Here is an 18,029-nt window from a genome sequence, read left to right on the forward strand (position 1 = left end):
CGAAAAGTAGATTTTCTCCAAAAGTAAGTAAGTTACACTACATTGATTTTGCTGGAACACTTAAAAAATCGTTCTGATTTCAGAACAATTGGAATTATGAAGATACCTCTTACAGTATTTTTATTATTATTATTATATATAATGTAAGTTAATTATTATTATTATTTTTGAATACATGAGTCACTTATAAATCCTTGATCTTAATTGCAGTTTTAAGAGCCAGATATATTTCAAACGTAGATCTCTATCGATATAACAAAATGACATAAAATTAAATAACAATTATACAATATAATTATAAGATATAAATTATAGTAAAATCTCCACTAAATGTTTATGACATGGTAATTAAAAAAAATGAAAATGAAAATAAAACCCATATGTATAATTATCAATACTTATAGTGTATAATTCCGTTTTCAAAATATGCATATATATTATACATGTAAATGAGAAATATGCATATATATTATACATGTAAATGAGTTGCTTAATTTACAGTATCAATATTAATGTAATTAATTTATTATTTAAATTTAACCTAATATATTGGGATTATTTTACTAAATAATCATAGTTCTAAATAACAGCCAATGTTATAATATTCCATTTATAAATGTGATGCGTCACATTTTTTTTCTAAAAATAGCACAGATCTGATTATCTATAAATAGCAACGAAGAGCTAATACACATGGTCAAATATATGACAAAATAGTTTGATTCTCTTTAATTTCAGTGTGAATATTTATTTAACGTTCATTAATATTAAAACATATTTTATCAATAAAATAAAGAAAAACAAAAGCGATCTTATAATTAATATAACTGAAACCCTAAGATTAGCATTATCCTGTCCGGGGCCCCTTTAGGTATAAAAAGTCGGTGTGCGGCTTGAAAAATAAGGTCAGCTTTTCCTGGAGCTCTAAGCAGTGTCGCTGCGATCGCTGCCGAGAAGGTCGAAATTACGACATCAGATAGAGAGTGGAGAATATTCTATGCTGGTGTACTAAAGTATTTTTATTCTGTGGATATTGGAAACATATCAAGCTGGATCATCAATGACAGAATACAAGCTGGTAGTCGTGGGAGGTATGTCAGAAACCACTTCTATTTCTCCAATATAAATTTCGGCACGATAGACGTTGTCCGTGACTAAACAGTTGTCCAAAATAAAAGGGTGGTGGTTGTCTGAATAAGAGTGGACTGAGAAATGATATACAATCAGTTTCCAACAAACAAATGCTGTTCAGCAGCTGTTATTCATCATTCATAGATTGTCGTTGTGAACAGTTTTCGAGTAAAACGTTTGGAAAATGAAATGCTAATTTAATTTCCCCGCCGGTGCCCCGAAAAGGGCACCTGCTATATTGTGTTGAGATGTATTCAATCGGTATGATAACAATAACATTGCTATACTTATTTTTTAGTTATCTTTGACCAAACGAAGCAGTTTATAACAGAATTGTCACTACATAAGGTCTGTGTGATTCCAAAACACGAACAACGTTGTTTTATATTGACAAAGGACAGGATATATAATGGTTCACATGTGTGGGGTTGAAATAACCAGAACCACACCCCACGTCTCTTAGTCACTAGATGTCTTTGAAGCTGATACTCTTCTGTTAACCAGTCCATATATTTGGTATCTTGTTGATAAGATGCAGAGTTTATTGTTGGCAGTGTAGTATGATGACTTGCTATATAGTACTATACTGTCAGTGGGATGGATTCAGATATTAATACAAGTTTCAAATCATTATTATATAGCTTTGTAAGAGTGTAGCAGGTTTTAGTTAATAAATAGCGTAAATTATATTGTGAGACCCTAGGCTTGTAGTAGGGCATTAGAATTGTACCTGCTGCCTTAATTGCATGATTGTAAAAGGCGACTAAATTTAGGATCTTATCTTTTCTCTTCTTCCTAACATACTTTCTTCTTCCTAATATGATATCTCCATTGACTATAAAAGTATTAGTTTCTGCTTCTGCTTAGTATTCAGTATACAGGGAATGGGACAATCGACTGGTTCGTTCGTTGTCAGTATAATGTGACCAGGTACATTGTATTGCTTGGTGTCTTTGGCAGCATGCTTCAGTGATATAGCACTATAAAAATGCAAGAGTTCCACTATATACAACAGGATACAATTCCGAACATACCGCAGTCTCCCAAAAGACACACTGTTAATAGGACTTTAAAATAATCAAACAAACAAACAATCCCACACCAGTCTTAATAGCTTTTCGCTAGTATTGGTATTAGCTCACCATCTGTGCAGTGACAGACCAGTTTGTAAGTTTGGGGTCATGGGTTCGAACCAGGCTGATGCGGATCACTACTCTTAAGTTGTTAGAAAACTGGCACACTGTCTGTACATATCATTTGGACTTGTCATTTAATTGAAATTTCAAGACATCTAAAATTATTAATGTGTGACTCTAATATATATCTGATGTCTGGCAAATGAAAGATTGATAACTCAAAATGATAAATAAATTGAATTATATCATATTAGAATAATAACAACATGATTTCAAACATTCACACAATATAACCAGTAAATTAAACCATAGGACATGTACACTTGGAAGAATATTATATCCAGGGGAGGTAACCTGCCATAGCTATATACAAATTACAGGATAGGAGAAAACGTAGCAGTCAGACCGGGATTCAAACCCAGGACTTTGACCAGCCTGTAGTCAGATGCTGTACTGATTTATCTTGTCTGACACTGATGATCGATCCAACAAACAATCATGATGACCTATTTTGGTAGTTCACTCTTTTGAAGAATGGCCTTTACCTTTTAAAATTGACAGTGAAGAAACCGAATAGGATTATAACTTGTTTGTCAGAAAGAACAGCTGTTTGTTGTAGACTATGTCAGGAATGTGGCCTTCTGCTTTTGTAACAGATTTAGTGTAACAAGGTTATTGACATATGAGGTACACAGTGCATTGGACAACCGTTCAAATCTGTTTGACACAACTGATAAAACCTTACTCTTTGCTATGATCAATTCAAACTCCTAGCTATATTTCATTAACATTGGAACATTATGTAAAAATGTAATGCCATGACATTGATAGGGATATCCATTATGAAACTGCAATATCTGACATGACAAATATGAGTTATGTCACGTCAGGATAACCGATGATCAGTTGGTAACCTTTCCAGTTGAAGAGAAAATTTCAAAATAAATTGTTTAATTTGTTTGCAATAAATGATTTAGCTGCAGCAGTTATTTAACGTACATTTAATTAGTAAGTTACAATATATATATATATATATATATATCTAATTTGTTGAGTAGAAATAATATTAAAGAGGAAGTTCAGATTATCAACTGATTACCAGTTGGATTGATTATCGTCTTCAACCGATATGACTTCACTAATATAAATACCAAAGGTTGATGATCAAAAAGTATGTAAAAGCTAAAAATCTGAAAAAATAGGACAAGATAACAATGTATATCGTTATATATTTTAATAGTCCATAAAACTTGAGTCTGTCTATTCTGTTTTTTCATATTACAGAGTTAGCTCCCTTGCGGATAGGTATCCATTGTGATGTCATTATTTTGATTTTGTTTGTGAGTACATTTTACGTTGTTATCTCAGAAAAGTATGACGTTACACTTACAAACATATGACGTCACAATTAATACCTACCCACAAAGGCAGATATATATGCATCTTTGATATAAATGCAAATACAGAATAAGTTTTTTTAAATTTGGATACACTTTTGCTTTTAGAATACCGTATTTTCCCTATTAAGAGGGCCTCCTCTAATAAGGACGCCCCCACATTTTTTGCTGAAAAAAATCAACTAATTTCATACAATTTTTGTGCCAGATATTGACGATTTGTCTTTGCAGCACTAAAAAAATACTGTTTCACATCAATCTGATGCTTAACAGATATCTGATCAGCTTACAGCTTGTATAAGTACTAAATTTATTGCATTGGACAACTTAGGACATTTTTCCCAAGTGTTTACATATAAAAACAGCGAGAACGCCATGTTCAAAATAAAACGTGTCACTTGAATGCACCACACACGTGCATGGATGAAGACTCGCTGGCAATGACATTTTAGCGATGTCTATAGAAGTTTTATGAATACTTAATGTATATCTATGATAAAGGTTTCTAAATAACAGGAATGTTATCATTTCTAAGCATTTTATTGTGTGCTCTTGTCGGTAATTCCCATCTGCCACAAAACGAAAGTAGCGATCGAAAACACTGTCCGCCATTTTGTGTATGCATGGTAAACAAACAGGCTAGCATGAAATGCCAAAATTCAGTGAAACAGACATATTTACTTCTGGTGCATTCATTTCTTCATAATTATGTGATTTCAATACTTACTTGACTTCAAAACGTAAGTTGGTTATAGTAAGTTTCAGAAAAATACGAAACTAAAAGCAAGATGACTATAGTCTGTTTCAGAAAAAAAAAAAAAAACCATCTAAAAATGGTATCAAATAACGGCGCCCCCCCTTGGTCATTAACCCGTGACTGTTGCTCTCATTAGGAAAAATATGGTAATTCTATTATTGAAGTTATATTGAATTCTAATTCCCGTTCCTTATCTATTCAGGGGCTGTGATGGCCAAGTGGTTGAGATGTCCTGACATTTTACCACAAGCATTTATTACTTATTATAAATTATTATTATTTTAAATTCAGTCACAATCTATTAGATTTCTGTTATTCATATTGGGTCACAATCTTTTAGAACTCTATTACTTTTATATTGGGTGTTGGGTCTATTAATTAGAATTCTGTACATGTTATTTTATATCGGATCACCATCTATTATATTAGAATTCTAAATTATTCATATATATTTGAACAAAATCTATTTGAACTCTATTATTTTAAATTGAGTCCTTATCTTTTAGAACTGTATTATTTTATATTGAGTCCTTATCTAATAGAACTCTATTATTTCATATTGAGTCCTTATCTTTTAGAACTCTATTATTTTATATGAGTCCTTATTTATAAGAACTCTATTATTTTATATGAGTCCTGATCTATTAGCGCTCTATTATTTTATATTGAGTCCTTATCTTTTAGAACTCTATTATTTTATATTGAGTCCATATCTATCAGAACTCTATTATTTTATATTGAGTCCTTATCTTTTAGAACTCTATTATTTTATATTGAGTCCTTTTATCCTTTTAGAATTCTATTATTTGGGTCACAATCGTTTCTAAAAGAAGTGTGTTGGGGGTCATAGACAGGCTAATATACTAGGTTTTTTATTAGCAGACATGAGAGCTGGAGGGATGCCAGTGGGTGTATAGGGGGCGGATTAGGATAAACAACGTTGTGATGACTTCACACTACTCCTATAGTTGTTTATAAAAAACACATTCCACAGGCCTAGGCCTTCCTTCGACCAGGCAGATTAAAATTTGTGTTGTCTAAGTCTTAGTTTCAGTAGTATTTATGAACTAGCTAAAGTATTTGTATACTCATACTACTGTAAGTAATGGTTGTATGTATAGGACAATTAACTCACTGGCATTGTATTAGATATCTGTGCTCTTTCTTCTTTTTTGTTCACATACCCTATTCTTATTATGCTCACAATGGTTTTACAGTATTAACGAGGTGTATTGACTCATGATCCTTGCTAAATCAGATGTAGATCCTACGTTGACTTTGTGCTATATTGTTACACTCTTTTTATTTTCAATCTCACTAAACTACATTGACATCAATAATACAGACTGAAAACGGGTAGATTTCTCTGTTTGATTTCTTTTGTAAATTTATTAATTAATGGCTACAGACAAAAGTGCAATAATTTTGTGAAATGTTAGTCCAAATGTGGTCCTATTAAGGTCCCTTCATTTTTCACAATTTTTTAACTACCATGGGCACTTATTGTGTCGAATACGGTATCAAGGGTCCACTGTACTTTAGCACTAACAAAAAGTAATATTACCAGGGACTCATCGAAGCTCTGGACGTCTTACAGCTGTATGTAACAGGCTGTTAGTGTGTAGTTTGTACTATTGTACCCACCTATAGGCTTTTTTTTTGTTGCACACAGACATACATGTTTGTGTAACCTAACAGTAGCAGCTGGTATCTTTTGTACTTTGTGTGATTAAAATGGTATTTAATTACACAATGCCATCTGATGCAACAATGATAAATCCTTGGCCTAGCTAGATCTGTAAAACGTCCATAAATGTATGAGTACAAGCAATGCAGGCATGTTTTAAATTCCAGGATATTCAGATCATACCAGGAAACTTCATGTCAGCAACTACTCAACAATTCCTGTGACACATTTCATGATGGTCTTTTTCTCCTGTGACACATTTCATGATGATCTTTTTCTTCTCTAACACATTTCATGATGATCTTTTTCTCCTGTGACACATTTCATGATGATCTTTTTCTCCTGTGACACATTTCATGATGATCTTTTTCTTCTCTAACACATTTCATGATGATCTTTTTCAATAGACAATTGTGGGTTTTTTTTACCTTCTATATAGAATTACACATATATATATATGTAGTTGTTAGCCTCTAGGGAATCCATGTGGGGCTTCTGTTGCCTGATAGATTGGTGATTTATGCCTGAGTACTCCGACTTTCCTCCATCCTCAAAAACTTATCTGTATGTTTTTCTGTACTGATATGGTAGCTGCAGCATAGTGATTTTGTAATGAAGGAATGTCTCATCATACGTGATATGTTTCTGATACAATTTGATTGTCAAGTATGGATTCAGACCACTAAATATATTATATAAAGTTTGATATGTAACAGGAGAGGAGAATATGTAGGGGCCAGATCACCGAACCCAGGACTTCTGAATACTAGCCAGTTCAACTGATTGCCGTTTTTGTTTATTCGGAACAACCAGTTCAGCCATTTGTTAATGTCTTTATTTTGATTATAAATCCTGAAAGACCTGCAGATTTTGATACAGACCTGTGAGGGCTTTGTCGTCTGAAAACATTATAAAATCACCAGATCCGTCTTTAATTCATAAACGTACAACTAGGTCCAACCAGTCAAACCATGTATATATATATATGATCGAAAGCGACCCTGGTCAAGTATGATTGACCCAGTCCAATCCCGGTCTTCTCCGTCCAAACTCGTCGCCCCTGAGCCAAATTTGTAACAGCATATGAGAAAATGTAGTTCAAACTCAGAATCTCAGAACACTAGTCGTCTGTTCTACCTATTGAGCTAGCTGTGTGATCGATGTGGTCATCAATGATCAACCCTCTACATATACTATATAGTGAGTCAAGTCTGTCTGTTGATCATGTCTGCAGATTCAGTGTCTGTTTCTCACCAACATCCACAAAAATGCCAAAAATTTTGTAATTGATAAAATGCTTCCAACTTTTAACCTACATTCGTGCAAGATAACTCGACAAAGTTGTTATTTAACCTCCTATATACTGAACTCTTTGTATATAATTGGTTGAGATATGTATCCTTTGCTACTAGATTTACAATCTCTGGATGGAAACTGGACAGAAATATTCTAACATTCAGAACATAACGACCTTGTACCAGGGTCATGGGTATATATTTAGAAGCTGTTGATAAAAGTTGGGGTTTGTCATTTCAAATCTGATTTATATGTTTATGAATATTCCAGAATTGAGAGAAAATGTTGTCTGTGACAGGGATTTTATATAGGTATATATATATATGATTTACGTATCTAGGCTTATCTATCCTCCTACTGGTGAACCAGGATATGCTTTCATTACATTCAGTACATTATGCATTTTGATATGTGATAAAATACAGCTAGTCTGAAGATCACAGATGTAAAAAAATATATCCCAGGCATTCACCAAAGTGATAGCACGGAATTGTGATACTTTCTTTCAATACACACAAATGTTGATGTAAAGTGATGTATAATGAGAGAATCACACAAATGGAATTTCAGTAGAACAGATATATGGTAATATAAACAGCTGGTGTACTGGTTCATTATATATAGTATGAATTTACTCTATGGGTTAATTTGGTGGTTGCGAAAGCCAGAGTAACCAGAGAAAAATCACCAAAATGCCTGACATTGTATCATAACTGAGAGCTGCCTGGTAGTGAGGTAGAACATTTTACAGTCTTTTGCCTGCTACTGTGATCACCCAACAGGTTATAAGATTTGCTGATAGGGGTGCAGCATTATCATTTGTTGTGTAACAAATCTGCCACAGAATGTCAAAAATAAACCCACTAAAGAATGTCACAATAAGTAGTTTTATTTAAAAAATAGCTCTTCATTTGAAATATTTTTTCTCTATATATGGAAGCTAACTTGCTTCTGCTTGATTTATCATTGATAAGTTAAACGTTCATGAGTTTTTAATAATTTAATTTGAGGAGGATTGTTGCATAGACATTTTGTACACCTTAGAAGTTTAGTTAGAGGGAAGTTAGTATTTAACATCCAATTCTAAGTGGTCAGTATATATATATGGTGACTGTCTATAGCTGTCAGGGTGTGATCAGTTATTCTGGGATTGTCACATAGAAACTTGAAAGTTTGTGCATGAAAAATTCCCAAATATCTTCATACTATTATTATCTGTATACAAGGAAATATGGAGAGTCTGGCCACAGTAGAAGGAGATGAAGTCCTAAATTTATGACAATTTTACCGGATTTTTCTTAGATTAATGATGAAATCTACATAAATGTATTGAATTATGTACTCAATGACCCTTCCCATCCATCACCTATGATATATTGTGTGTATCATACGTTATATAACATATTGTGACTTTGGTAACTAATGAAAATCACTTCCTGATCATGATCTGTAGTGGTGACTGCTGGGATACCATATGATATGACCTTGGTAAATATCGCAAATCATTTCCTGTCTTTTAAGTGGTAATTCATTTTAAGTATATATACTATGTACAAGTAGCTATGGAAACAATACCCTAAACACTTGGATGGTCTGTAAAGTAGTAGGATCAGTTAGTGCATTAGCTGCAATATTGTAGCTCAAAAGACTTTTAGACAGAAAATGGTGTCGTCTTTAGAGCTACAATTGGTGCCTATTACTGCTAATGGAGCAAAGTAATGATTATACATAATACAAACCATTATAAAACATTTCTTTGCATTTTATCGTACTTTTTTGATATCGCTTACCTACTAGGGAATAAAACTGAACTACATAAAATATCAAATTCTCATCGATCATTATTTTTTTTACATAATACATAAGAAGGTCTTTCTGAGGGGAATTTATACGGCAAGTCCACAAGTTGTGAATTTGACGTCTTGTGAGCAGTACGGTATATATTAAGAATGGTAGTTATGTTTGTTTTAGACAAAAATAATATGTAAATGCATGTATACGCTTAAAATAATTGGAAACCTACAAAAAAGTATAGAAAACAGTGCCCGAGTGATTTTCGGAGGCAGTGCTAAACTACGACACATAGGGACCAATTCGTACCCGGCCGAAAGGTACTATAGTAGGCCGGGTACGTATATATATTCGTTCTATTAGTGCATATGTACCTGTTGTATTTTACAGCTTTCTATATATACTTTGTTCAAGACAGGCATGGGAGCACAAATATGATAATATATAATAAGATTTAAACATTGATAAGCTCTACACAGTGCAGTACTTTATAGGCCCTTCCACAGGGAAGGTTGTACATTATAGGCCCTTCTACAGGGAAGGTTGTACGTATACATTTTTGGCCCTTCCACAGGAGAGGTTGTACATTATAGGTCCTTCTACAGGGGAGGTTGTACATTATAGGCCCTTCTACAGGGGAGGTTGTACATTTTAGGCCCTTCCACAGGAGAGGTCGTACATTATAGGACCTTCTACAGGGGAGGTTGTACATTATAGGCCCTTCTACAGGGGAGGTTGTATTTTATAGGCCCTTCCACAGGGGAGGTTGTACATTTTAGGCCCATCCACAGGGAAGGTTGTATATTATAGGCCCTTCTACAGGGGAGGTTGTGCATTATAGGCCCTTCCACAGGTGATGTTGTACATTATAGGCCTTCTACAGGGGAGGTTGTACATTATAGGCCCTTCCACAGGGGAGGTTGTACATTATAGGCCCTTCCACAGGGGAGGTTGTACATTATAGGCCCTTCTACAGGGAAGGTTGTACGTATACATTTTAGGCCCTTCCACGGGGAGGTTGTACATTATAGGCCCTTCTACAGGGGAGGTTGTACATTTTAGGCCCTTCCACAGGAGAGGTTGTACATTATAGGCCCTTCTACAGGGGAGGTTGTACATTATAGGCCCTTCTACAGGGGAGGTTGTACATTTTAGGCCCTTCCACAGGTGAGGTTGTACGTATACATTTTAGGCCCATCCACAGGGGAGGTTGTACGTATACATTTTAGGCCCTTCCACAGGGAGGTTTGTACATTATAGGCCCTTCACAGGGGAGGTTGTGCATTATAGGCCCTTCCACAGGGGAGGTTGTACATTATAGGCCCTTCCACAGGGGAGGTTGTACATTATAGGCCCTTCCACAGGGAAGGTTGTACATTATAGGCCCTTCCACAGGGGAGGTTGTACATTATAGGCCCTTCCACAGGGGAGGTTGTACATTATAGGCCCTTCTACAGGGGAGGTTGTACATTATAGGCCCTTCTACAGGGGAGGTTGTACATTATAGGCCCTTCTACAGGGGAGGTTGTACGTATACATTTTAGGCCCTTCCACAGGAGAGGTTGTACATTATAGGCCCTTCTACACGGGAGGTTGTACATTTAAGGCCCTTTCACAGGGGAGGTTGTACATTATAGGCCCTTCTACAGGGGAGGTTGTATTTTATAGGCCCTTCCACAGGGGAGGTTGTACATTTTAGGCCCATCCACAGGGAAGGTTGTACGTATACATTTTAGGCCCTTCCACAGGTGAGGTTGTATATTATAGGCCCTTCTACAGGGGAGGTTGTGCATTATAGGCCCTTCCACAGGTGAGGTTGTACATTTTAGGCCCTTCCACAGGGAAGGTTGTACATTATAGGCCCATCCACAGGGGAGGTTGTACATTATAGGCCCTTCCACAGGTGAGGTTGTACATTATGGGCCCATCTGCAGGGTTATAGGCCCTTCTACAGGGGAGGTTGTACATTATAGGCCCTTCCACAGGTGAGGTTGTACATTATAGGCCCTTCCACAGGGAAGGTTGTACATTATAGGCCCATCCACAGGGGAGGTTGTACATTATAGGCCCTTCCACAGGTGAGGTTGTACATTATGGGCCCATCTGCAGGGTTATAGGCCCTTCTACAGGGGAGGTTGTACATTATAGGCCCATCCACAGGGGAGGTTGTACATTATAGGCCCTTCCAAAGGTGAGGTTGTATATTATGGGCCCATCTGCAGGGTTATAGGCCCTTCCACAGGTGAGGTTGTACATTATAGGCCCTTCACAGGTGAGGTTGTACATTATAGGCCCTTCCACAGGTGAAGTTGTACTTTCATACAAGTTATCTTGTTAGGACATTCAATGAAATACTATTGAACTTTTATCTGATCATTTATATTGTGAGATTCAAAGCTTACACTCCCCCCTCCCCCCTAAAAATGAAAGGGAACAAAAATCAACAGAAAGAAATATGTTTTAGATGATATATCCATTTTGTATGAATAAAGAGACTTTTCTATGGCTTTTGTTGGTGTATTATAAAGGCTGATATATCGCGCAGGTTTAGGATTTAGAGAAGGAGACTTGGGTCAGACGGGTACAAGTTATTATATAAATACCCTTACCGTTTCCATGGTATAAATTATACTGATGTCAAATTGGTGTATACATAAACTGTCCATTTCTTAGTCTGAGTTTCCTAATCACCACACTTATATACCACAAGTAAATAATTTATGTTAGTTTATTTAATCTACATACCGGTACCTGGTATATGTACTTATTCCTTTTTCTCTGTTTACAGCGGGTGGTGTAGGGAAGAGCGCTCTGACCATCCAGCTTATACAGAACCAGTAAGTATTATTGTTATATATATGGGACAAAGAAGTAATTCCAACCATGTGGACAAAAAAATGTCAAATTTTCAAGGCAAACTGCCCCTTTATCAACACACACAAAACGAAGATGATTACATAAAATGACATGAACAGTAAAACGGGGCAATGAAAGAAGACAAATATTTAAAGGCAGGTTTCGCCCAATGAAATATAAAGTTTACGAAATTGAAATTTATCCTGTGCATAGATATAATCTTCAGATCATTTTCGATGCATACAGCGAACAATATGGTGGTCAGTTGCCTAGCTTGACCAGGAAAATACTCCTCTAAAAATAGAGGGAAGTCAAGCTTTACATAGAACATGTCATATTTTTTTCTAAAACGAGGCCGCATCAACAAACGGAAGCGTGCAACAAAATGTCAGATAGAAGTGACAGTCTTGCCACGGCATGTTTAGTAAAAAAAATAAAAAAATCGAAGTATGATGGATTGTTTATACATGTCATATAATCTATAACACGTCACGCTCGCTAGCTTAGTATATCAAACATATATGCTGGCATATGTGTTGAAATTAACACATCACGTGCAACACAACAGAATCCGGGCGAGTTCCACTTGAGATGTGGCTTCTGTTTCTTCTATTGCTACATTGCCATCTCTGAGTTTCATTCCCTAGAGATATCCTAGGGTGCTACCGATTCCATTCTAATTTCCTACTCGTTGATGCCGATTCTGATACATTTTTTTTCTCACACGTTTTAGTTCAGCCATTTTGGTCACCTTTAGTGCGTAACAATGCGCATGCGCGAAACTTCGACAACACAATCCATCGCAACTTCATTTGCGTACAATCCTGTCAGCCTGACGGTCATAATAAATCAAGGATTTCCTTCAATTGTGTATTCAAGACACATTTGTTTAATCTCATACGCATTAAGAAATTAAATTGAGGTATGTTTTTTCACCTTATCTTCCGTTTATCGGATTTTATAAAAAAAAAAATTTTTGGTTGGGCGAAACCTACTTTAAACAGTACAACAGAGCGCAATTAACCCTTCTGCAAGTGGCAGCCGAAGGCCGAATCTACCAAAAAGTAGTCATGCTGTTCGACAGAACGCTACGTACAGAATGAGCGGTGACAGTAGAGTGTGTCACTTGTGACGTCAAATGTGGCGAAATCGATATGTAAAATCCTGTTGATATTACTGGTACTATTTTGACCCCAATGTTATATACTTCTTTTATCAGAATTGGCATGTATTCTTATTATATACATCTTACTTTTTGTTTGGCAAGATGGAACATAAAAGATGAGGTTTATAGAAATACAAATAGCTAAGGGAGATAACTCACATGTCCTGTGATATGGTTTGTCTATAAACTTAAAGGGAGATAACTCATATTTAGTGTATCATCAGATTAGTTGGCCTGTAAATATTTGTTACTTTAATTGAGTTTATACATGTATATCCTCAAAGTGAATGGATCAAAGGGAGATAACTCACATCATGTTCGGTTAGTTTGGGGTTAATTATCCCTCCGTGTTCCTTTGCATCCAAGGGAAACAATTTTGACAGATGAACATGTTACGCAAACTATTAAAGAGCCTACACATTAACAAATTAACACTACAACCTACTTCTTATTGTCATGTTTTGAGTTGTTTGGCTTCTGGGTTAATGCTCCAGAAGTCAATCATTGTGTGTTCTGTTCTCAAAGGTTCCTTTCATTAGCCAAAAGAACAAATCTTGTGAAATGAATGCAATTTATTTGTTTGCGTCTCTTAGCTTGTAGACCAGCAGCAAAGTTTGATAAATATTGTGCATATTAGATGTGATATTCAGTATCACATTCTAAAACAGCTCGACAATCTAAACCAGATTCTGTTTGGTTTTAATCTCATGTGACCTACTTTAAAGTTGGATTACAATAATGATGAACATTTTGTAGGTGCATGGATACAAAAAATGGTTGATCTGTAGTACATGATTGTTTGATATGTAACTGACACAGTCCCGCGACTTTATCAGCAGTAACAGCCGGCCATTATAATGATGGTATACAGAGCCTGCTACACAGTCTTGTGTTAGGGAGATAAAACACTCTATATAGTTAACTTAACCTTACATATAATACCATGGGCACTGGTTGTGAGTTCTGAGTTCCATGTTTACTGTGCTATCACAGACACCAGGAATGTTTACAGTATCTTCTAAGATTTGATTATAGCTGCTCTTATAACTATCAAATAAGCTTTGAAGTATCACTAAAAATATAACATTATTAAAGATCTAAGAATTGATTAAACAAAAGGCCTGTCCTGAAAATAGAAATCCCTATAGGACAAGTTAGTTTGAAATCAGCATTTGTTGATGGTAGCAGTAGACCTAGACTGGCCACCAATCTCTAGAATATTGAAAAAAATCACTGAATGACTTGATTATTTTTGTCTTTACCAAATGTCTGATTCCTAAATTTCAAAGTAGGGGGAGATACTCTTGTCTACAGTAGACCTTAGACCAAGATTTCAGCAGGGTGTTCACTACCACATCTACAGTAGACCTTAGACCAAGATTTCAGCAGGGTGTTCACTACCACATCTACAGTAGACCTTAGACCAAGATTTCAGCAGGGTGTTCTCTACCACATCTCTACAGTAGACCTTAGACCAAGATTTCAGCAGGGTGTTCACTACCATATCTACAGTAGACCTTAGACCAAGATTTCAGCAGGGTGTTCACTACCATATCTACAGTAGACCTTAGACCAAGATTTCAGCAGGATGTTCACTACCATATCTACAGTAGACCTTAGACAAGATTTCAGCAGGTGTTCACTACATCTACAGTAGACCTTAGACCAAGATTTCAGCAGGGTGTTCACTACCATATCTACAGTAGACCTTAGACCAAGATTTCAGCAGGGTGTTCACTACCATATCTACAGTAGACCTTAGACCAAGATTTCAGCAGGGTGTTCACTACCAATCTACAGTAGACCTTAGACCAAGATTTCAGCAGGGTGTTCACTACCACATCTACAGTAGACCTTAGACCAAGATTTCAGCAGGGTGTTCACTACTATATCTACAGTAGACCTTAGACCAAGATTTCAGCAGGGTGTTCTGAGCTGTTCACTACCATATCTACAGTAGACCTTAGACCAAGATTTCAGCAGGGTGTTCACTACCATATCTACAGTAGACCTTAGACCAAGATTTCAGCAGGGTGTTCACTACCAATCTACAGTAGACCTTAGACCAAGATTTCAGCAGGGTGTTCACTACCATATCTACAGTAGACCTTAGACCAGATTTCAGCAGGGTGTTTCACTACCATATCTACAGTAGACCTTAGACCAAGATTTCAGCAGGGTGTTCACTACCATATCTACAGTAGACCTTAGACCAAGATTTCAGCAGGGTGTTCACTACCATATCTACAGTAGACCTTAGACCAAGATTTCAGCAGGGTGTTCACTACCATATCTACAGTAGACCTTAGACCAAGATTTCAGCAGGGTGTTCACTACCACATCTACAGTAGACCTTAGACCAAGATTTCAGCAGGGTGTTCACTACCACACTACTATATCTACAGTAGACCTTAGACCAAGATTTCAGCAGGGTGTTCACTACCATATCTACAGTAGACCTTAGACCAAGATTTCAGCAGGGTGTTCACTACCATATCTACAGTAGACCTTAGACCAAGATTTCAGCAGGGTGTTCACTACCATATCTACAGTAGACCTTAGACCAAGATTTCAGCAGGGTGTTCACTACCATATCTACAGTAGACCTTAGACCAAGATTTCAGCAGGGTGTTCACTACCAATCTACAGTAGACCTTAGACCAAGATTTCAGCAGGGTGTTCACTACACTATATCTACAGTAGACCTTAGACCACCAAGATTTCAGCAGGGTGTTCACTACCATATCTACAGTAGACCTTAGACCAAGAGATTTTCAGGTGCAGGGTGTTCTCTACCATATCTACAGTAGACCTTAGACCAAGATTTCAGCAGGGTGTTCACTACCATATCTACAGTAGACCTTAGACCAAGATTTCAGCAGGGTGTTCACTACTATATCTACAGTAGACCTTAGACCAAGATTTCAGCAGGGTGTTCACTACCATATCTACAGTAGACCTTAGACCAAGATTTCAGCAGGGTGTTCACTACCACATCTACAGTAGACCTTAGACCAAGATTTCAGCAGGGTGTTCACTACCATATCTACAGTAGACCTTAGACCAAGATTTCAGCAGGGTGTTCACTACTATATCTACAGTAGACCTTAGACCAAGATTTCAGCAGGGTGTTCACTACCATATCTACAGTAGACCTTAGACCAAGATTTCAGCAGGGTGTTCACTACCATATCTACAGTAGACCTTAGACCAAGATTTCAGCAGGGTGTTCACTACCACATCTACAGTAGACCTTAGACCAAGATTTCAGCAGGGTGTTCACTACCATATCTACAGTAGACCTTAGACCGAGATTTCAGCAGGGTGTTCACTACCATATCTACAGTAGACCTTAGACCGAGATTTCAGCAGGGTGTTCACTACCATATCTACAGTAGACCTTAGACCAAGATTTCAGCAGGGTGTTCACTACCATATCTACAGTAGACCTTAGACCAAGATTTCAGCAGGGTGTTCACTACCATATCTACAGTAGACCTTAGACCAAGATTTCAGCAGGGTGTTCACTACCACATCTACAGTAGACCTTAGACCAAGATTTCAGCAGGGTGTTCACTACCATATCTACAGTAGACCTTAGACCAAGATTTCAGCAGGGTGTTCACTACCATATCTACAGTAGACCTTAGACCAAGATTTCAGCAGGGTGTTCACTACCATATCTACAGTAGACCTTAGACCAAGATTTCAGCAGGGTGTTCACTACCATATCTACAGTAGACCTTAGACCAAGATTTCAGCAGGGTGTTCACTACCATATCTACAGTAGACCTTAGACCAAGATTTCAGCAGGGTGTTCACTACCATATCTACAGTAGACCTTAGACCCTTAGACCAAGATTTCAGCAGGGTGTTCACTACCATATCTACAGTAGACCTTAGACCGAGATTTCAGCAGGGTGTTCACTACCATATCTACAGTAGACCTTAGACCAAGATTTCAGCAGGGTGTTCACTACCACATCTACAGTCTACCAGATTTAGACCTTAGACCGAGATTTCAGCAGGGTGTTCACTACCATATCTACAGTAGACCTTAGACCGAGATTTCAGCAGGGTGTTCACTACCATATCTACAGCAGACCTTAGACCAAGATTTCAGCAGGGTGTTCACTACCACATCTACAGTAGACCTTAGACCAAATTTCAGCAGGGTGTTCACAACCATATCTACAGCAGACCTTAGACAAGATTTCAGCAGGGTGTTCACTACCATATCTACAGTAGACCTTAGACCGAGATTTCAGCAGGGTGTTTCACTACCATATCTACAGTAGACCTTAGACCAAGATTTCAGCAGGGTGTTCACTACCATATCTACAGTAGACCTTAGACCAAGATTTCAGCAGGGTGTTCACTACCATATCTACAGACTATATCTACAGTAGACCTTAGACCGAGATTTCAGCAGGGTGTTCACTACCATATCTACAGTAGACCTTAGACCAAGATTTCAGCAGGGTGTTCACTACCATATCTACAGTAGACCTTAGACCAAGATTTCAGCAGGGTGTTCACTACCATATCTACAGTAGACCTTAGACCAAGATTTCAGCAGGGTTTCAGCAGGGGTGTTCACTACCATATCTACAGTAGACCTTAGACCGAGATTTCAGCAGGGTGTTCACTACCATATCTACAGCAGACCTTAGACCAAGATTTCAGCAGGGTGTTCACTACCATATCTACAGTAGACCTTAGACCAAGATTTCAGCAGGGTGTTCACTACCATATCTACAGTAGACCTTAGACCAAGATTTCAGCAGGGTGTTCACTACCATATCTACAGTAG

The 18,029-nt window shown here is 37.0% G+C and overlaps 1 protein-coding gene across 1 annotated transcript in view; it reads left to right on the forward strand.

Annotated features, from left to right (window-relative positions):
* The first annotated feature begins 910 nt into the window (after nucleotides 1–910).
* LOC138329587 (GTPase KRas-like) overlaps nucleotides 911–18,029 on the forward strand; it is a 32,380-nt gene continuing 15,261 nt past the window's right edge. The window contains exons 1-2 of the mRNA XM_069276672.1: nucleotides 911–1,091; nucleotides 11,984–12,032. Of these exons, the coding sequence (XP_069132773.1) occupies nucleotides 1,061–1,091; nucleotides 11,984–12,032 (80 nt within the window). The 5' untranslated portion in view covers nucleotides 911–1,060. The remainder of the gene's footprint in view (nucleotides 1,092–11,983; nucleotides 12,033–18,029) is intronic.

This window comes from Argopecten irradians, chromosome 8 (genome assembly GCF_041381155.1).
Source record: "Argopecten irradians isolate NY chromosome 8, Ai_NY, whole genome shotgun sequence".
Classification (NCBI taxonomy): Eukaryota; Metazoa; Mollusca; class Bivalvia; order Pectinida; family Pectinidae; genus Argopecten; species Argopecten irradians.